The sequence below is a fragment of the Cervus elaphus genome, chromosome 32 (assembly GCF_910594005.1).
Source record: "Cervus elaphus chromosome 32, mCerEla1.1, whole genome shotgun sequence".
NCBI classification, from domain to species: domain Eukaryota; kingdom Metazoa; phylum Chordata; class Mammalia; order Artiodactyla; family Cervidae; genus Cervus; species Cervus elaphus.
In genome coordinates this window covers 11854552-11873889 of record NC_057846.1, presented here as the reverse complement: position 1 = coordinate 11873889, position 19338 = coordinate 11854552, and the positions used below count along the sequence as shown (strand labels likewise).

Genomic DNA, 19338 nt, shown 5'->3' with positions numbered 1-19338 from the left:
GTACTCTGCATATAATCTAAATAAGCAGGGAAATAATATACAGCCTTGACATACTCCTTTCTGAATTTTGATCCAGTCCATTTTTCCATGTCTGGTTCTAACTGTTGCTTCTTGACTTGCATGCAAGTTTCTCAGGAGGTGGGTAAGGTGGTCTGCTATTCCTATCTCTAAGAATTTTCCACTGTTTGTTATGATCCACACAGTCAAAGGCTTTAGCGTAGTCAATGAAGCAGAAGTAGATGTGTTTTTCCTTAATTCCCTTGCTTTTTCAATAATCTAATGGATGTTGGCAATGTGATCTCTGATTCCTCTGCCTTTTCTAAATCCAGCTTGTACATCTGGAATTTCTTGGTTCACATACTACTGAAGCCTAGCTTGAAGGATTTTGAGCATTTCACCTTGCTAGCATGTGAAATGAGTGCAATTGTGTGGTAGTTTGAAAATTCTTTGGCATTGCCCTTCTTTGAGATTGGAATGAAAACTGATCTTTTCCAGGCCTGTGGCCACTGCTGCATTTTCCAAATTTGCTGGCATATTGAGTGCAGCACTTTCACAGCACCATCTTTTAAGATTTGAAATAGCTCAGCTGGAATTCCATCACCTTCACCTGCTTTGTTCATAGAAATGCTTCCTAATGCCCACCTGACTTCACATTCCAGGATGTCTGGCTCTAGGTGAGTGACCACACTGTCGTGGTTACCCCGTTCATTAAGACCACATTTGGAAAGAGAGCTAGTGGAAAGCTGTACAGTACGGGGGGCTTGGCTCGGTGCTCTGTGATGACCCAGAAGGGTGGGATGGGTCGGGGCGGAGGGCAGAGGAGAAACTCAGGGGGGAGGGGATATATGTATACATATAGCTGATTCGCTTTGTTTTATAGCAGAAACTAACATAACATTGTAGAACAACTATACCCCAATTAAAAAAGAAAGATGATGAAGGAATCATTTTAGTGTTGTGACTTATGGGATGGCATTCTTGGGAGCAGTGTGGACCTCACAGAGAATAAAATCCTGGATACAGTAGGGGCATCAATTTTCTAGAAGCAGCAAATGCTGTGCCCTGACATTTGCTCTTATTTAATGGAAACTGTTGGGTCTTCCCAAGTGGTGAAATGATAAAGAAACTGCCTGCCAATGCAAGAGATGAAAGAGATGCAAGTTTAAACCCTGGGCTGGGAAGATCCCCTGGAGTAGGAAATTGTAACCCACTCCAATGTTCTTGCCAGGAGAATCTCATGGACAGAGGAGCCTGGCAGGCTACAGTCCTCGGGGGTCACAGAATCAGACATGACTGGGCATGCGTACACGGTGGAAACTGTGAGAGACAGGGAAATATAAATTTGGAAAATGTTGGCGATTATTTAATTTTAATGACATGCTTTGATTCTTTATTTTTCCCCAAATTATTAAAGGTATTTTCAGAGCAGTTCCAGTTGACTATTATTATCCTATAGAGTTCCAAGTGTGAGATTCATAGTGACTCAGTTTTACTTGAGATAAAATTCCTTTTGTTCTAAGAGCCCAGCACGGTGTAGGTTCCATTAGCGAGCGCTGTTTGTCTCTAGATGCGAATCTTCTGGGTTTTCTTGGGCCAGTTCAGTATTAATAGGTGATGATTTTGAAGCTGCAGCCCCAATACTTTGGCCACCTGATGTGAAGGGCTGACTCATTTGAAAAGACCCTGATGCTGGGAAAGATTGAGGGCAGGAGGAGAAGGGGACCACAGAGGATGAGATGGCTGGATGGCATCACCGACTCAATGGACATGGGTTTGAGTAAACTCCGGGAGTTGGTGATGGACAGGGAGGCCTGGCGTGCTGCAGTTCATGCGGTCTCAAAGAATCAGACATGACTGAGGGACTGAACTGAACTGAACTGAGTGTTTCATTGTCACAAGTGCATGGATGCAGGTCTTCCCTGGGCTAAATGTGCATCTTCTACGCAGAAAGAGAGCCACTGAGTGCAGTTTTTCTTCAGTGTCCTGAGGGCAGAAGGCCCTGACCAACTACAGGAGCATCAGAATAGTGGGAGCTCGCCATTCCCCTGCAGGACAGGACATTGTCCACACTCACAGTAAACACCACCCGTCTTCTCAGCCCAGGCAGGTCTACCCTTGTCACAGTTATTAACTGAAGTCCAAACTTCATTCATCGGCTTCCCAGATGGCTCAGTGGTAAAGAACCTGCCTGCCAATAAAGGAGACACAGGAGACGCGGGTTCGATCCCACGTCAGGAAGATGCCCTGGAGGAGGAAATGGCAACCCACTTCAGTACTTTTGCCTGGAAAACCCCATGGACAGAGAAGCCTGGTGGGCTACAGTCCATGGGGTCGTAAAGAGCTGGACACGACTGACCACGCACACTTAAAGCTTAACACTTCAGGTTTCCGAAGTTTTTACCTGACATCCTCTTTCTGTTCCAGGATCTCATTCAAAACCCAGGGTTACATTTACTCAGCATGCCTTCTTGGACTGTGACGCTTCCTCAGACCCTCTTTGTTTCTGAGGACCTTGCCAGCTTTGGGGCGCCCCTGAAAGTCTCCCTTGCTCTCATGCAGCAGAATCAGGAGGAGGCAGGATCCCGTGGTGGTGTTGACTGCCAGGCCAGCCCTCTGCACTGAGACAGGCAGCGCTGCTGGATCCCCATCGTCAGCTCAGAGTCAGCTTTGAAGCCTCAAATCAGGTTACTAGGTCACCCGGCAGAGCGGAGGATTTGGCCATGTAAATGTGGCTCTCCCAGAGTCGCTGATCGGTATCTTGAATAAAATTGTCATTTTCCCAGCAAGTGCTCTCTGAGCCTCCTGTCTGAGCTTTCTGGACAGCACCACAGAGACAGTTTTCACCTTCAGTGACACATATAAATGATTTGGGCAGTGCTGACCCTGAGTTTGGAGACAGATGCTTCCATAGCTTCTGTGAGACAAGGGGAAGAGTGGGCACAGCTCCTGTCTGTGGTCACATGTCTCCTGGATTTCTAGGGTCCTGTAATTTGGAATGGGAGCACCAAGGGACAAAAGCAAAACAGAGCAGCATCTTCCCTGACTCAGCTTAGCTGTCAACAGCACCTTTGAGAGCATCTCGTTTTTGTTTTAGTCAAACAAACCACATTTTCATGAAATGCAAATACAGTATTTTATGTGCACAACAGAATTTCCCCTGAACACCATAATTAAACATGATTACACTTGATTTTAACAAGCACAGGGCACTTTTAATAGCAATCTGCTACTTTCCGGGGTTATGTTATTGATTGTGATGGAGAGGAATACTTGTGGGAGACTCCAGGTTATTCCAGGTGCCTGGTTATGCTGCATCCACACAGGTTCCTGAGACTCAGGGAGCGCACGCCTGCCCACCAGTGGGGAGAAGCCCACACCGTCTGCAAAGGGCATGGTTGGTTGGTGGCCATTCACAGGCTGCAGTGTTACTGTCTAAAGATGATGGAAGGAAGTCAGTTGTTTTACGGATGTCTGGGTCAAATCCTCAGAAAAATGAGACTCAATCCACGAGCAGGTACCATGTGGATGCTTGCACAAGAAACTGTATTTCTACCAGCTCTTTCCCCAGCCAGAACAAGGAGCATTTACTGATCTTGGGCACACTTTCATCAGATTAGTAACACCCACTACGCAATAGTAAAGTGGTAACTATAGATTGTCGTTGTCGTTATTGTTGTTTAGTCGCTAAGTCTTGTCTGACTCTGCTATCCCATGGACTATAGACCTCCAGGCTCCCTGGTCCATGGGATTCTCCAGGCAAGAATACTGGAGTGGGTTGCCATTTCCTCCTCCAGGGCACTTCCAACCCAGGGATCTAACCTGTGTCTCCTACATTGGCAGGTGAATTCTTTACCACTGAGCCACCAGGGAAGCCCGTAGCCATAGATTATCTATTATCTATTCTGGTTTTTGTTTTCTTAAAACCCCCAATTTAGGTTAGAGATGACAGTCAAGAAGCAAATGAGAAAAAAAAAATAGGCTTGCAAGCTCTAAAGAGCTGCTTATATCACAAGTGTCAAAGTGTAAGCTGCTGTGTTATACTTATGCGTAGTCTATAAAGGGTTTGGTCTGAGCTTGTGAGAGGCCAGTCATTTTTAGGGCTGAGAAGAAGTGTTATATCCAATTCAAATTTTTATTTGGCAAAATATTATTTTATCTAACTTACAACCATGAAAACATTTTCAAACAAAATAGATGCACTTTATCAGTACAAAAATGTTGCTTTCCTTTTCCATCAATTACTTGTGTATTTTTTAGCTTGCCAAGATCTCAGTCTAGAACAGGGTTAAGATGTGATTGGACTTCACTAAATTCTCCAGATTATATTAAAGGTCTTTTTATAAACACAGTTTTTGCTTGTTCATAAAATATACCATTATCATTTTAATAAAAAATTTTGTCTTTTCAGGTTAAAAAGAAAAAGATGCACTGTTTTCCTAGACCCATCTATCCCACCTGGGATTGTAGGTAAATTAGGAGTTCGATAAAAGTTTCATGAAAGAGGCAGTGTATCAAACGTGTGATGGTAGCAAACATAGGTTTTACATGCATATGTAAATAGAAAACTCTGTGACATTCATTAAAACCAATCTTGAAGAACATGTACTGTGTGTGGCTAGGTGCAAGGAATCTGAATGTCAATAAAATAGTCCCTGTGAGAGTTTACAGTAAATCACAGAAGATAAATACAGCTTCCAGAGAAGGGACAAGTGAGGGCAGAGCCTGTGATCAAGTCTAATCCCAGAGCAGGTGCAATGGAAATTAGAACATCAACAGTGGACTGAGTGGATCAGGTTAAAGACAGGAGGAAGCGGAGTGCTCACAGCAGGCGTCAGGCTGAAATGAGGTACCATCAGGGACCAGAAGTTGCAGCCTGGATGGTGATCACAGGCAGAGGGTGGGCCGTGAAAGCTGACCCAGGAAGGTGGCAATGCCGGCTTTCTAAATCAGGCACAAGCCTTTGGGTTGAGATTTGGGGGGCTCACCAGGGGTATTTCACGACATCTGGGGTTTAGAAAGATTATTTTGGCTTTGGCATCAAAAGTGGAAGAAGGAGGCACAGTGGCGAGTAGAGAATAATTCAAATGATAACAGTGATGATGAAACATCTTTCATCATGAATGGGGAAACTTGACTATGAATGGGGAAACCCTGAACCCCGGGGGCAATGCAAAATATGTTGGAAATCAGCTAAAACTACAAGACACATTTGTGTGTGGTGTGTCTTGGTGTGTCTTTAGGAGGATGGTGACAATAACCATAAATGAACTGCATCAGTTCTTTGGGACTGTCCTAAAACAGTCTTTTTAGTAAAAAGTATTAACCATGGGAGAGTCAAGATTGATAGATTCATATTTTTGTTGCTAAGTTCTACATCAAAGACTTCAGGATATCATAATATAAAACTGGAAAGGAATGCCAGCAATTATCTCATCCCAGCCCCTTTGGTTTATTAATAAGATGAAAAAATACAATTTAAGTTTTAGAGCTTATTGGTGCCAAAAATGAAGTGAGAATCTTCATCAGTAAAAACAGTATTCAAAAGTAGTTATAGTATTTCCTTTATGCCAAAACTGCGGAAGAATATACTTTTTAAATATTCATCTTGATCTTTGAGAAATATGAAGCACTGTGGGGAAGTGTGGAAGGAAACAGCATAAGTGATATTTGTGAGAAATAAACTGAACTTCTGGGGTGCTTATTATAAATGTTTTGAGCATACTGTACTATGATAATGACAATGAGAAAATTATAATAATATGACCTTCTCCTAACTAACCCTCTCAATATGAAATCACATCCCAAAGTGAATTCTTCCAAAGGTATGACAATAGCAGGCTTCTGACTGAAGGTGGAGGAATAGTATTTCTCTGCTCACCATTTCCTCTCTGAAACTAAGTAGCAAGTGGAATAAGAAATGTGCAGGAAAAGGGGGAGTTATTTATTCGTTGATGGACCCAGAGGGCATCTGTAACGGGAAAGAGCAGTGTAAGCTGAGGACGGAAGCGTTCAGCGACAAGGAGGCCCAGGTCAGGGAGACCCGCAAGGAGGAGTGGGGCTCTGTGCCTCTCTCCAGCGGAGTTTGTGAGGTTGGCCCTCACTTCCCTCTGGGGATTGGTTCCAGGACGCCTCCACCTTGAGGTGGTCAACGTTTGAGGATGCTCACGTCACTGATGTGAAATGGTGTAGCATTTAGGTATAACACACATCCCCGCACCCTTCTGCATACTTTCCTCTTGTACCTGTAATGCTGGGTAGTAGTTGTGGAGTGCAGCAAATCCAAGCTTTGACTTTTGGAATTTTCTGGACTTTTTCTGCTGAATGTTTTTGATCTGTGGTTCAATGAACGCTGGTGGAAGTGTTACAAATATCAGACCAAATGCAGGCCCCCTTTGCCCAACTTAAGCACTAGCACGTCTTCTCACACTTTCTTTTAGCAAACTCCACAGCCAGGAGAAGCTTCCTTCTTGGAAGATGAGAAAGTCTAAGACTAAGCGGGGGCCTCCGCAGAGCAGAGAGGGGCAGAGGTGCTGAGGCGAGCAGAGGGTGGCATCTGGTCCGGTCACTCGCGTGGTCCTGTCGAAGGCCTGGCCACCCATGAACTCCGGCGCTCTAGAAACTCACTGCTCACCCTCCTGTGTTCTCATGACTCTTCTTTCAGGTCCCCCGGCACCAGCAGCTCCCACCCCAAGACCTCACTTCATCAGTCTTTCTTCATCAGTCTTCTTGTCCTCCTGTAACCAGAAAATTAATAGAATAAAAATAAACCAGTTTCCCAACAATTTTATACTACTAAAATTAGAGAATACATTTTTCCCTTTGGACTTCCTAAAGTTAATATCTTGCTAAAATGTAGCCAATATTCTCAACGACATTTTAAAGAAATATTTATCAGCAGCCTGGAGCAATAGACTCTTGTCTTTTAACAACTCTCAATGTATGCTAGTAGCATGATTCTGAAGTTTAAATCAGTGACGAGAAATATGTCAAGAGAACAGGAAAGTGGCCCAATCCTGACCTAATGAAAGACGAACCTATTCTAGAAGAATAAACTTGCATGGATGTAGCTTCATGCACTTATCCATAAATAGAGTATCTTAATTTAAGTTGTATTAGTTCACTGGAGCAGGCATAACAATGTACCATAGACTGGGTGGGGCTGAAACACAGCAATTTATTTGCTCACATTTCCAAGATCCAAGTGCTTAGCAGGTCGGATTTCTTCTGAGACCTGACATCTCGGCTTGTACATGGCTGTCATCTGGCTGTGTCCTCACAGGGCCCTTCCTCTGTGTGCAAATCGCTGGTGTCTCTTCTCCGTATAACAACATCAGTCATTCTGGACTGGAGCCCAGTCATTACAACCCCTTTTATCCTCAGTTACTTTCCTAAAGGCCCTGTCTCCAGGTAGAGCCATCTGGGGGCTTAGTGTTTCAGGGTAGGAATTAGGAGGAGACAAAATTCTGTCCATAGCATCTCTGAAGAATAATTGATTAGCAGTTAATTCAATATTGTCTGCCCAGATAAGTCCTTGCTATGCAGATATGCTGTGTTGCCAAATTAGGACAGAGCCATATGCTTGGATAAAATGACGTTACTGTATAAGATGAAATGCTTAACAAGAACACAGGCCCGGGTAGAGGCGATGCCAGCTCTTTAGAGGTGACCTAATGAAGTACTGTGGGCCAAGCCAAGATGCTTTTCCAGAAGCAATTTTGGGCTCAATCTAATGCACAGATAATTGGATAATCAAGTACCCAAATGTTGAGCCTAATTGTAGAGCAAAGTTGACAAAATTAGCCTAGAAAAAATGTTTACATTATGCACAGCTAAATGCTGGTTTCAATCCAGAAATCCTCTTTGTGAAGTAGGCACAAGATAACTGTCTTAGCAGATACAGTAAACCCAGAAGGTTTATCTTTAGCTTTCTATAGTAAATGTTATTTAGTAACACCGTGCACGGGGTAGAGAAAGTCAACATACAATCTCTGTCTTAGTAAAGCAGGTACAGGAGAGTCATCTTTAAGCACCGTGACTTCCCAGCTATGAGAAGAGCCGGCTGTAAAACACACCTGGAGGAAAGAGTGAGTTTATGATCTCAGACTGTTAACTAAAAGCGTGTGAAATGCCACCAGAAATGATAGCTTCATTTTGGTGCAGTTAATATCTCCTTAGGAAAAAAAAGAACTAACAGACCAGATAATTTATTAACTGGCTCTCTAGTTTCTAAAGTTAAAATCCACTTTTTTTTTTTTCCTTTTCTTCATTATGTACCTCTTTCTCTTCTTTCTGGCGGGCCATTCAAATGTGCCCTCCGGCCATGATAACACACATCACTGGGAGTCAGCAAGTTGACGATGCCCTGTAAATTGTCAACTAGTCCAGCAGAAGATTCCTTGCATGGCAGAATAAAGATTCTGCCGTAATCTTGACGGCAGAATTCAGAAAGAATAAATAAATCATGAAATGGCTTTGGTTCATGATACTCTGAGGCATTCTTTTATTTTTTTACCTAATCTTTTACTTTGTCACTTTTTTACTTCTCTGAAAGTTGTTCTAGTAATACCTTTTCTCTAAAACAGCATTCCCTTTTCTTTATCTTTATTTAACTCCCAATTTATTCCCAAAAGAATTTACAGAAACGGATTTGTACTTTTTTTCCCCTGAACACTGAACATAAACTAACAAGATATTTAAACACTGTACCAGCTAACACTGCCAAACATATTGAAAATGATTTTATGTTTGAGAGGGGATTTTGTTTCCATTGACATGGTATTTTTGGCAGGCGTTCGATTCAATTTCTAATTTTGCTAGCATCTCGTGGCAGATGCTAGCATGATGGGTTATGCAAATGCCACTTTAGAAAACACTATTTTCCTTTTTCTTCCTACATGAGAGAGTCTGGGAAGTGCTAATATTATATTTACAGGATTCTTCAGAGGTAGGAATGGTTAGGTGACCAGCATAAAAGATATAACACAAAGAGATATAACAGAAGTCACTAATTAAGGCCTCTGGAAAAGTTTTTTTTGTTTGTTTGTTTTTTTTAAGAAAGAACCCCACTAGCTGTCCTTGTGGGGGACTGTGACGCTCTGGTTTCTTCCTACCTTCACATCTAGCTGCCCCTTTGTGCCATGAGACTGCAGCCCTGAAGATGTCGACCAGCATGTTCAGGGTGATGGAAAACAGCAATGAAGAGCCTGGGTTCTTATTGATCTGACCATGGGTCTGCATTGCACTCCTACATCCATTATTCGTGTTATTTCAGGAAAATAAAAAACTTGTTATTGTAAGCTGATTTTCCTTGAACTTTTTGATTACTAGCAGTCAAATGTAATCTTGATACCATATGAAACACAATTCACACTGTTTAGTGACAGTTTCACTATGTACTGTGAAAAGAGAAATTTAGCTTGTAATGTCACTTAGCTATTTTTGCACTTGTTTAATTTATTGGTAAAATGATGGGGGAATAAATGGAAACAGTGACAGACTTTATTTTCTTGGGCTCTAAAATCACTGCGGACAGTGACTGTAGCCATGAAATTAAAAGACGCTTGCTCCTTGGAAAAAGAGCTGTGGCAAACCTAGACAGCATATAAAAAGCAGGGACATCACTTTGCCAACAAAGGTCCATATAGTCAAAGCTATGGTTCATCAGGAAATACTAGAATTTGTGATTTGTAGAGGTGAGGATCCCTGGGCAACTGTGATGTGCGGGTGAGTTTGGGAACCACTGATGGAAGCAGAGGCAGAGGCCCAGGCAGAAGGCGGGTCTGTTTGCTTCTGCTAGAAGCAGGCATGTCTTTCTCTACAAACGTGATGGTTAAACTCTCTACTCAAAGCTTCTGCCCAATGGGAAAGATAATAATAATGCAAAGCACCTCCGAAACACTCGGATCTTGCGTTCTGTCATACTCATGCTTTAAGGACCAACTTCAGCTGGTTTCTGAAGTTGAAGGGCTTCTTCCTGTCCCTTTTAACTTGCTTCCTCCTGAAGTCAGGGGCCCAGTAATGCTGGATCTTCGTTAAGAGGATAGAAATTAACATGGAAAAGAAGTAGAGGGGTCCTGAGAAGATCCCCTCATTAAGGAACAGAGGGTGGGTAGCAGCCACTGGCCTCTGGCCAGTCGCTTGGCTTGTCCGTGAGTCAGACAACCCCATCGAACACTGCCCTTGGCTGAGTTGCTCTGGACCCAGTCTAGCTGCCGTCTGACTGGAACTCTTGGAGCTCCAATTCAAGCCTTTTCTATATGACTTGCAGAATAAGTGCTACGGGCTAGACAGAAGTAGTTAAAAGTTCAGAGTCTCTTTTCCCTTCAACGGTTTATCTTCATTTTAAGAGCATTCAATGTTTAATATTCATTTCCTAATACCTTTAATGAGAGAGATGTCTCACAAAATGCCCTGTGATGGTCACTGAGCACAGTCTATTCAGATTACTAGACTATGGACTTCCTGAAGGGGGTAACTCATCCCTGGTCCTAGTACCCTAGCATGTAGGGCATGTTCCACAATTTAAAACATCAAAGCATTTATACGTGGTATCAACAGTCCTACTTGCAGGGCAGCAAAGGAGACACAGACATAAAGAATAGACTTTTGGACTCAGTGGGAGAAGGAGAGGGTGGGATGATTTGAGAGAATAGCATTAAAACTATACATTGCTATATGTAAAATAGATAACCAGCGCAAGTTTGATGCATGAAGCAGGGCACCCAAAGCTGGTGCTCTGGGGCAACCCAGAGGGATAGGGTGGGAGGGATAGGCTAGGGGTGGGAGGGATAGGATGGAGGTGGGAGGGTGATTCAGGACAGAGGGGACACATGTATACCTACGGCCTATTCATACTGATGTATGGCAAAAACTGTAACAATATTGTAGTTATCCTCCAATTAAAATAAATCATTTTTAAGAAAATGTCAAATCAAATAATATTCTTGGTTATTAAGTGAAAGATCTGTCAATCAAATCTAGATTCTTAGTCAATCTGGTAGCCTTTTCTATAAACCAGGCTGCCTGCCAAGCATATGTAAATGCATCGATAGAAGGTCAATATTCATGATCATTCAGGATTGGCATTCTCAGCAGCAAAGAAGCTAAAATCAATGGAACTGATAACCCTAAGGAAAGTCTTATCTCGTGGTGGCATTTAGGTGTCCTCTCCAATCTTTATTATGAGACGATGTTTCACAACAATTTAGGGGAGAGATTGATAGTTTATCTGGTTTCTATAGCTCTTACCACATGATTGTAATAAAACACAATGAAAGAATGAAATGCACTTAAAAGTCTAGAGGCCGTGCATCGCCTGGCCCCGGCCAGCTCCGTGCTTCTGCGTCCTCATCTCTCCCTTCACCTCCACGGTCACCTGTGGCCGCCTTGCTCTTCCTCGTCCTGCCAGGGGCGTCCCTCACCCAGCCCTTCAGGCCATCTCCTGCTCACCACAGGTGGGACCGTCTCCCCCCTCACACATTTCAAGTGTGTCCCCCCACTTCAAGTCTCTGCCGACACGTTCAGTTTTCAGAAACCTTCTCTGACTGTCCCACCAGAAAAGACCATCTGACTACTCTACTTTCCATCACTCAAACCAGAGGTATTCCTCTTACCGGCTTTCTCTTTCTCCAGCACGTTTGTCCCTGTCTGGCTTACTTTAGGCCGTTTGTATTTTCTGCTGACTGCCCTAAGCTACACTCTCCACAAGACCAGTTTCCTGGTCTGCTCACTTGTTGGTTAGACCTGTAGCTGAAACAGTGAATGGTGCTCAGAAGTGTCTATCGCAGGCTAAGCAGTTAGGCAACAGATAGTAACTCTTCATAGAGAAAAAAAAGGGCACAGGCTGTGTTATAACCAAAAACTACCTAAGCTTGGGAAGATGTCTCAGTTCCTTTTAAATAACAACACAGTGCCAAGTGTTCACTTTGTTTAGGGCACCATTTAAGTACCAATAAGCCCAAGGAAGATAAGCCTTATCATTCTGGAAAAAATAACAGTGTAATGAAGTAGAAAGACAGGTCCACATCCAAATAGGACCAAATAAGACTTGTTCTTAAACCTCTACAGGAAAGCTACCTATAAACCCCAGGGTAGGGAACATAGGGAGTGACAGAACTCCAGATTATGGGGCTCTAAAGAGACTTTAACCAAGAGGGTCATTATAGACAGAGAGAGGATGGTGTCTTTGATGGGAGGACAGTGTAGAAGCTTGACATGTCCTGGGAGGCTCAGGACACCTCTGCCGTTGGAAGCAGAGAGTCCTTGACGGGGTGGGAGGCACAGAGGCTGATACAGGGCTTTCCAGTGTGTGGAGATGCTCCTGCTTGATGAGAATGGTCTCTGCGATACACAGACACCTGTCAGGGGGGTCCACCGCAGGTGCGCTCCTATGGGTGGGCTTGGAGAAGGCAGGACAGTTCCCTGGAGCGCGGAGGAGCAGATGAAGAGTCAGGAACAGGAAGGTCCCGCTATGTGGACAAGTCACCAAGCCAGGATACTTAAGCTGAGCAGAGACGTCCAGGGAAACTCGGTTACTCCCTAAAGCAGCATTCATTCATCCACACCTCTTGTCGTGTGCTGGGGTCAAAGCAGGGGCAAAGATAGCCCGAAACGTGAACAGTAGCAGTTCTCAATCGGCAGGCAGTCTTACAGGGAAGCTGTGCAGTAATCGTGTGGTAAATATCAGAGAGCAGCCGTGGCATTTCAGATTAAGGATTGGATTTAATTGAGTGACTTTTGTAGATCAGTAATTGCCAAGTGGATGTGGCGCACCTTAATGGTTTTAATGTCCTTTCTCAGAAGTGTGACTGATAAGTCTCTGTCATAGCAGACTCAATTTCAGTTTCACTGTTTTGGTTTACATGTCAGTGAATACTGATGTGCCAGGAAAAGGAGAGTTCTGATACATTAAAATATTAGTGAATCCATTAGAGAGTTCATGACAGACATATACACTCGGCTGTATTTAAAATAGATAACCAAAAGGCACCTACTGTATAGCACAGGGAACTCTGCTCAACATTGTGTGGCAGTTTGGACGGGAGAGGAGTTTGGGGCAGGATGGACACATGCGTGCGTGTGGTTGTCTCTTCACTGTCCACCTGAAACTATGACAGCATTGTTAATCAGCTACACTCTAATATAAAGTAAAAATAAAAATGTAAAAGAAAATTAGTGAATCCAATTACTCATTTATTATATAGACATTTATAGGTATAGTATAAACTACCAAACAAAAATCAAATATATTAGAGATGAGCATTAAATATGTAATGTCAATGTATTATAAATATTTAGTTATGAAATTAGTGTTCAAAACTAATACTTCATACAATTTAGAAATATTAATCAACATGAAAAAATGAATGAAATAATATTATTGTGTGCTTTTAAAGATCATTGTCAAAGAAAAACATATCAATGGGAGTGCCATTGAGTCCCCGGTAGACTTGTTTACGAATGTCCCCAGCTACTAAAAAGGCAGCATCTGAGAAGGAGAGAGGAAATAATTGCAGCCTAGTATTTTCCTTAGACTCCCCATTATCAGATCCCATTTCTAGAGTGATCATTAGGAAGAGATATTTGACCAGCTTGGCTCTGGGGGCTTCAGTGTCTTCACTGGTAACAGACTATGGTGCTTGTTTCTAGGAGAGCATGAACATGTCGGAGTCATCTTTGACATCTGACATTTTGTTCCAAATGGAAGGAGGCTTGGTGTCGTTACTGTATCAATGTCAGCCCAGTTTTATTCTTCCCTTACTTATTTTTACTGGTTCAGACAATATGTGATGTAGATGCAGACTCTCAAGTGAAGGCAGTTTGACCTCCAAGGGAAATTTCTGAATGTGTGTAGATTCTGTCACAGTTACTTGGGGCTCAAGTGATACAGCATGCAGGGGTCAAGAATACAAAACACCCATAAATGCTCCCCAAGTGAAGCTTCATATTCTGTGGCTGATGAGTGGGTCTAGCTCTTCCATGCAGACTTACTGATAGTGGATGTTACTAGTCCAACACTAGTCCCTGGACTTGGCATCACAAGTCCCTGCCAAACTCTTAAAAAAGGACTCACCAGACTCAGGTTCTGCTCTGGGCCAGCCCTGGCCTTATGTCTGGATAAGGGAATACCAGTATCTTTGGTGGAGATGAAGGGCCACTAGACATTTTAAGCCCTCAGCATGGGAAGCAGAAAGACCTTCCACACAGTGTGGCTACAACTAGCTTATTTCCATGTGCTCTAAGTTCCCAGACTCAGTTAATGTAGAAATGTCATTAATTCATTTCACTATAAAAAGTTATGAACTTTAGCATCACAGAGGCAAAAAGAAGCATCTAGAAGTCTAAGGTTTGCTAATAATCATAATGATAGCTAATATTATGGGCCCTATATGCCAGGACTTGTGTGAATTATATAGTTTAACTCTCACAGTTGCCCTCTGAGGTAGAAAGTAGTAAACGGAGGAAGTGAAAATGGAGACTTTACAAGACTAAATTGCATCAGGTGGCCCAGCTTAGCCCAGGAATTTCCAAACCAAGTCTGCTGTTCTGATTCCTGACCTCAGAGCTGTGTCCTTGGCCAGGACCCTGGGCTCCTGACCCCTGTTCCACTGAGAGGTCACATCAAATGGAAGCTCTTGTATCAGCTGCTTGCATATTTTGGAAATTAATCCTTTGTCAGGTGTTTCATTTGCTTATTTTCCCCCATTCTGAGGGCTGTCTTTCTCCTTGTTTATAGTTTCCTTTGCTGTGCAAAAACTTTTAAGTTTAATTAGATTCCACTTATCTATTTCCGTAACTCTAGGAGGTGAGTCATAGAGGATCTTGCTTTGATTTATGTCATTGAGTGTTCTGCTTATGTTTTCCTCTAAGAGTTTTATAGTTTCTGGTCTTACATTTAAGTCTTTAATCCATTGTGAGTTTATCTTTGTGTATGGTGCTAGGAAGTATGCTAATTTCATTCTTTTACATGGAGCTGTCCAGTTTTCCCAGCAGCACGTATTGAAGAGACTATCTTTGCCCCATTGTATATTCTTACCTCCTTTGTCAAAAATAAGGTATCCATAAGTGTGTGGGTTTATCTCTGGGCTTTCAATATTGTTCCATTGGTCTATATTTCTGTGTTTTGTGTGTGTGTGCCTGTATCATACTGCCTTGATAACTATAACTGTGTAGTATAGTCTGAAGTCATGAAGATTGATTCTTCCAGATCCGTTCTTCTTTCACAAGAGTGCTTTGGCTATTTGAGATCTTTTGTGTTTCCATATGAATTGTGAGAGTTTTTGTTCTAGTTCTGTGAAAAATGTCATTGGTAATTTGATAGGGATTGCACTGAATCTGTAGATTACATTTAGTAGAATAGTCATTTTCACAAAATTGATTCTTCCAACCCAGAAACATAGAATATCTCTCCATCTATTTACAAATCAATTCAGAAAAACAAACAACCCAATCAAAAAGTGGGAAAATGACCTAAACAGACATTTCTCCAAAGAAGACATACAGATGACTAATAAACACATGAAAAGATGCTCAACATGGCTTCATTATTAGAGAACTGCAAATCAAAACTACAATGAAATATCACCTTAACTGGTCAGAATGGCCATCATCAAAAAATCTACAAACAATGAATGCTGGAGAGGGTGTGGATAAAAGGGAACGCTCTTGCACTGTTGGTAGAAATGTAAATTAGCACAGCTATTATGAAGAACACTATGGATATTCCTTTAAAAAGATAGGAATAAAACTGCCATATGACCCAGCAATCCCACTACTATGTGAATACCCTGAGGAAACCAAAATTGAAAGACACAGATGTTCATTGCAGCTCTGTTTACAGCAGCTAGGACATTGACGCAACCTAGAAATCCATCAACAGATGAATGGATAAAGAAGCGGTGGTACATATATACAATGGAATATTACTTAGTCCTAAAAAGGAATTTGAGTCATTTGAGTCAGTCCTAATGAGGTGGATGAACCTAGAGCTTATTATACAGAGGGAAGCAAGTCAGAAAGAGAAACACAAATAGTGTACACAAATGCATATATGTGGAATCTAGAAAGATGGAACTGATGAACCTATTTGCAGAGCAGCAGTGGAGACATAGGCATAGAGAACAGACTTGTGGACTTGGCTTGGGGGAGGAGGGGAGGAGAAGGTGGGATGTGTGGAGAGAGTAACATAGAAAACTACATTACCATATGTAAGATAGACACCCAACGGGAATTTGCTGTGTTACTCAGTGAAATCAAACTGGGGCTCTGTAACAACCTGGAAGGGTGGGATGGGGAGGGAGGTGGGAGGGATGTTCAAGTGGGAGGGGACATAGGTAAATCTATGGCTGATTCAACATCACATCTATGTTGAAGTTTGGTAGAAACCAACTCAATACTATAAAGCAATTATCTTTCAATGAAAAATGAATAAATTAAAAAAAATAAGGTCTTTTCTGTTATAAACCACCAGTCCAAATTGCCTTCAGTCAAAGAAATTTGGTTCAAGGTAATCCAAGCGTTAAATTCAAGTAGATCCATTCCTGCCTCTGCTCAGCTCAGGTTCATCCACTTGTACTCCAAGGCTGGCCCTTAAGGAAGAGTGTCCTCCAAGCTTTCTTGGCCTGCATTGCATCCAGGAACATTTTAGCTCCCATTTCAGTTCAGTCGCTCATTCGTGTCCAACTCTTTGCAACCCCATGAACCGCAGCATGCCAGGCCTCCCTGTCCATCACCAACTCCCAGAGTTTACCCAAACCCATGTCCATCGAGTCGGTGATGCCATCCAGCCATCTCATCCTCTGTCATCCCCTTCTCCTCCTGCTCCCAATCTTTCCCAGCATAAGGGTCTTTTCAAATGAGTCAGCTCTTCGCATGAGGTGGCCAAAGTATTGGAGCTTCAGCTTTAGCATCAGGCCTTCCAATGAACACCCAGGACTGATCTCCTTTAGGATGGACTGGTTGGACCTCCTTGCAGTCCAAGGGACTCTCAAGAGTCTTCTCCAACACCATAGTTCAAAAGCATCAATTCTTTGGCACTCAGCTTTCTTTATAGTCCAACCCTCACATCCATACATGACCACTGGAAAAACCATAACCTTGACTAGACGGACCTTTGTTGGCAAAGTAATGTCTCTGCTCTTTAATATGCTGTCTAGGTTGGTCATAATCTTCCTTCTAAGGAGTAAGCGCCTTTTAATTTCATTGCTGCAATCACCATCTACAGTGATTTTGGAGCTCCCATTTAACTGATGCTATTTAGACCATCTTTTTAATCTGATGGCCTGAGCCATCAGGAGAGTATGAGGAACTTGTTTGCACAAAGTACCTGGTTTGGTTTGGTTTTGTGTTCTTGTGCTAATTTGCTTCAGAAACAGATGGGCTGATATCCTACATGTTGAAGTTTCACCACCATTATATTACCAGCTGATTTCACCTCTCTGATACTCCTGAACACTTGAAAGTAGAGTTTTTCCTCTGGAGGAGAATAAGCCATCTTTGGATCAATCTCTGAGCTTGGACAGGTTCCCCACAAGGCAGGAATGTACCTGAAAACCACCCAGAAATTCAGCTGAGTCACTTCCACAGACTTTCCAGACACTGAGACCTCATCAGAAGACATTTATGTTGCTACATCTGAATTTGCTGTTGCTCACAGCAAGACGACAAAGTGCAAGCACATGACGAATTCAGGAAGGAACACGGGCCCAGAGATGCATCTGTGAGCCAAGCACAGATAAACCTCCCTGAGTTATGGAAACTCACCCTTCTCCTGCCTCCACTCCCAGCCCAGAGGAGGGTCTTCTGAACTTGTACTCGGATCACATTGTGTATCTTCTGAAAACCCTGCAAAATCTTCTTCCCGTGGAAACCTCCTAGGCAGCTCTGGCCGGTCCCTCCCTTCCTCTGCAGACCAGCCCTTCCCCAGCACCCTCCTGCAGGTCCGGGCACCCTGGCCTGTGTCTCCTTCATTATCTCACAAATTGTTACTGGTTCCCTCTATGTAATGTCAGCCCTGTGCGTGTGGGAATTTTGTCTTGTTTGTCCACTAACCTCATTACCTAGAACAGAACCTGATGCATTATTGGCCCTCAAGAAATATTTTTGTATGAATCAATGAATAAACATATTTCAGTTAATCATCCTATATCATTAACATTTGTGACAGAGCAAAGTTGAAATGTGTGTATAATTTGGTGCATTTGTATCCACATGTCATTACAATCATGTGCTAATGAAAAGAGCCTTGATTCCACATATTTTCTTTTCATCTGAGGACCATGAATATATTCATTTTGTTTCCTAAATGAGTTTTAACACCAATTTAAAGGAGAGAATATTCAAATGGATATATTGATTTAAATATTCAGTAGAGAATGAACCTTCTTACTTGTGTGGTTTACATTAAAAAACACATCAATTAAAACAAAATTGATGCTTACATTTTACTGGCAGCAGTTATGGATAGCATGCAGGAAGGGTGTAGACCAGGAAGAAACATCTATTAATTGTAACATTTGCCTGGTTAACACATCTGTATAGCTTTGTGTTTCCTTTGAAAGAAAAGTTAAACACTTTTCTCCAAAATTTGAAGTATATATTTTTTCTGTCTTCTGCTAAATAAATATTAGATGAATTGAAACTGTTTATGGAAACAATGCAAAAGTCAACCATTGTTCACTTTCTAAACTGTTGAAAACGTTCATCGTGTTTTCTCAATGGTCCACTCATCTCTCCTCCTTTCAGAAATTGAGAAAGGGGGGTGCGGGGATCCAGGCATCCCAGCCTATGGTAAGCGGACCGGCAGCAGCTTTCTCCACGGAGACACACTCACGTTCGAGTGCCAGGCGGCCTTCGAGCTGGTGGGGGAGAGAGTCATCACGTGTCAGCAGAACAACCAGTGGTCTGGCAACAAGCCCAGCTGTGTATGTGAGTACTCTCCTGGCGGGGGTCTGTTCCAAGCTGCCCCAGGGGGGAGCGGAGCAGGGTGTGCCCGGAGGGAGGGCAGCTGCCTGCACCCCCAGGGGCGCAGCATTGACCAGAAGCACTCAGGGCTCCTCAAACGCAGCTCTTCCTTCTCCACTGACTTAAAGCCAGTTGGTGATGTTCTTACTACAAGACAGATACGCTGTCGATAAGAGCTTTCCACGAGCAAAGTCCACAGAGCATCACTTCCATCCAGAGGGGCTGATGCCAGCTCTGTGAGCCATCCTCGATAGGGCCTGGGGTCTTTGCAACCTAATAATGTCCTGTGAGGGCTTCCCTAAGCAGGTTCTCATTGGTTATCTATTGTATACATAGTATCAGTACTGCATAGGACTTCCCAAGTGGCTGAGTGGTAAA

General features: G+C 42.8%; 1 protein-coding gene across 1 annotated transcript in view; it reads left to right on the top strand.

Moving 5' to 3' along the window:
- Window positions 1–19338, top strand: part of CSMD1 (CUB and Sushi multiple domains 1) — a 2014689-nt gene that overhangs the window by 1584197 nt on the left and 411154 nt on the right. Inside the window, exon 13 of the mRNA XM_043893675.1 lies at window positions 18742–18924. Within this exon, the coding sequence (XP_043749610.1) occupies window positions 18742–18924 (183 nt within the window). The remainder of the gene's footprint in view (window positions 1–18741; window positions 18925–19338) is intronic.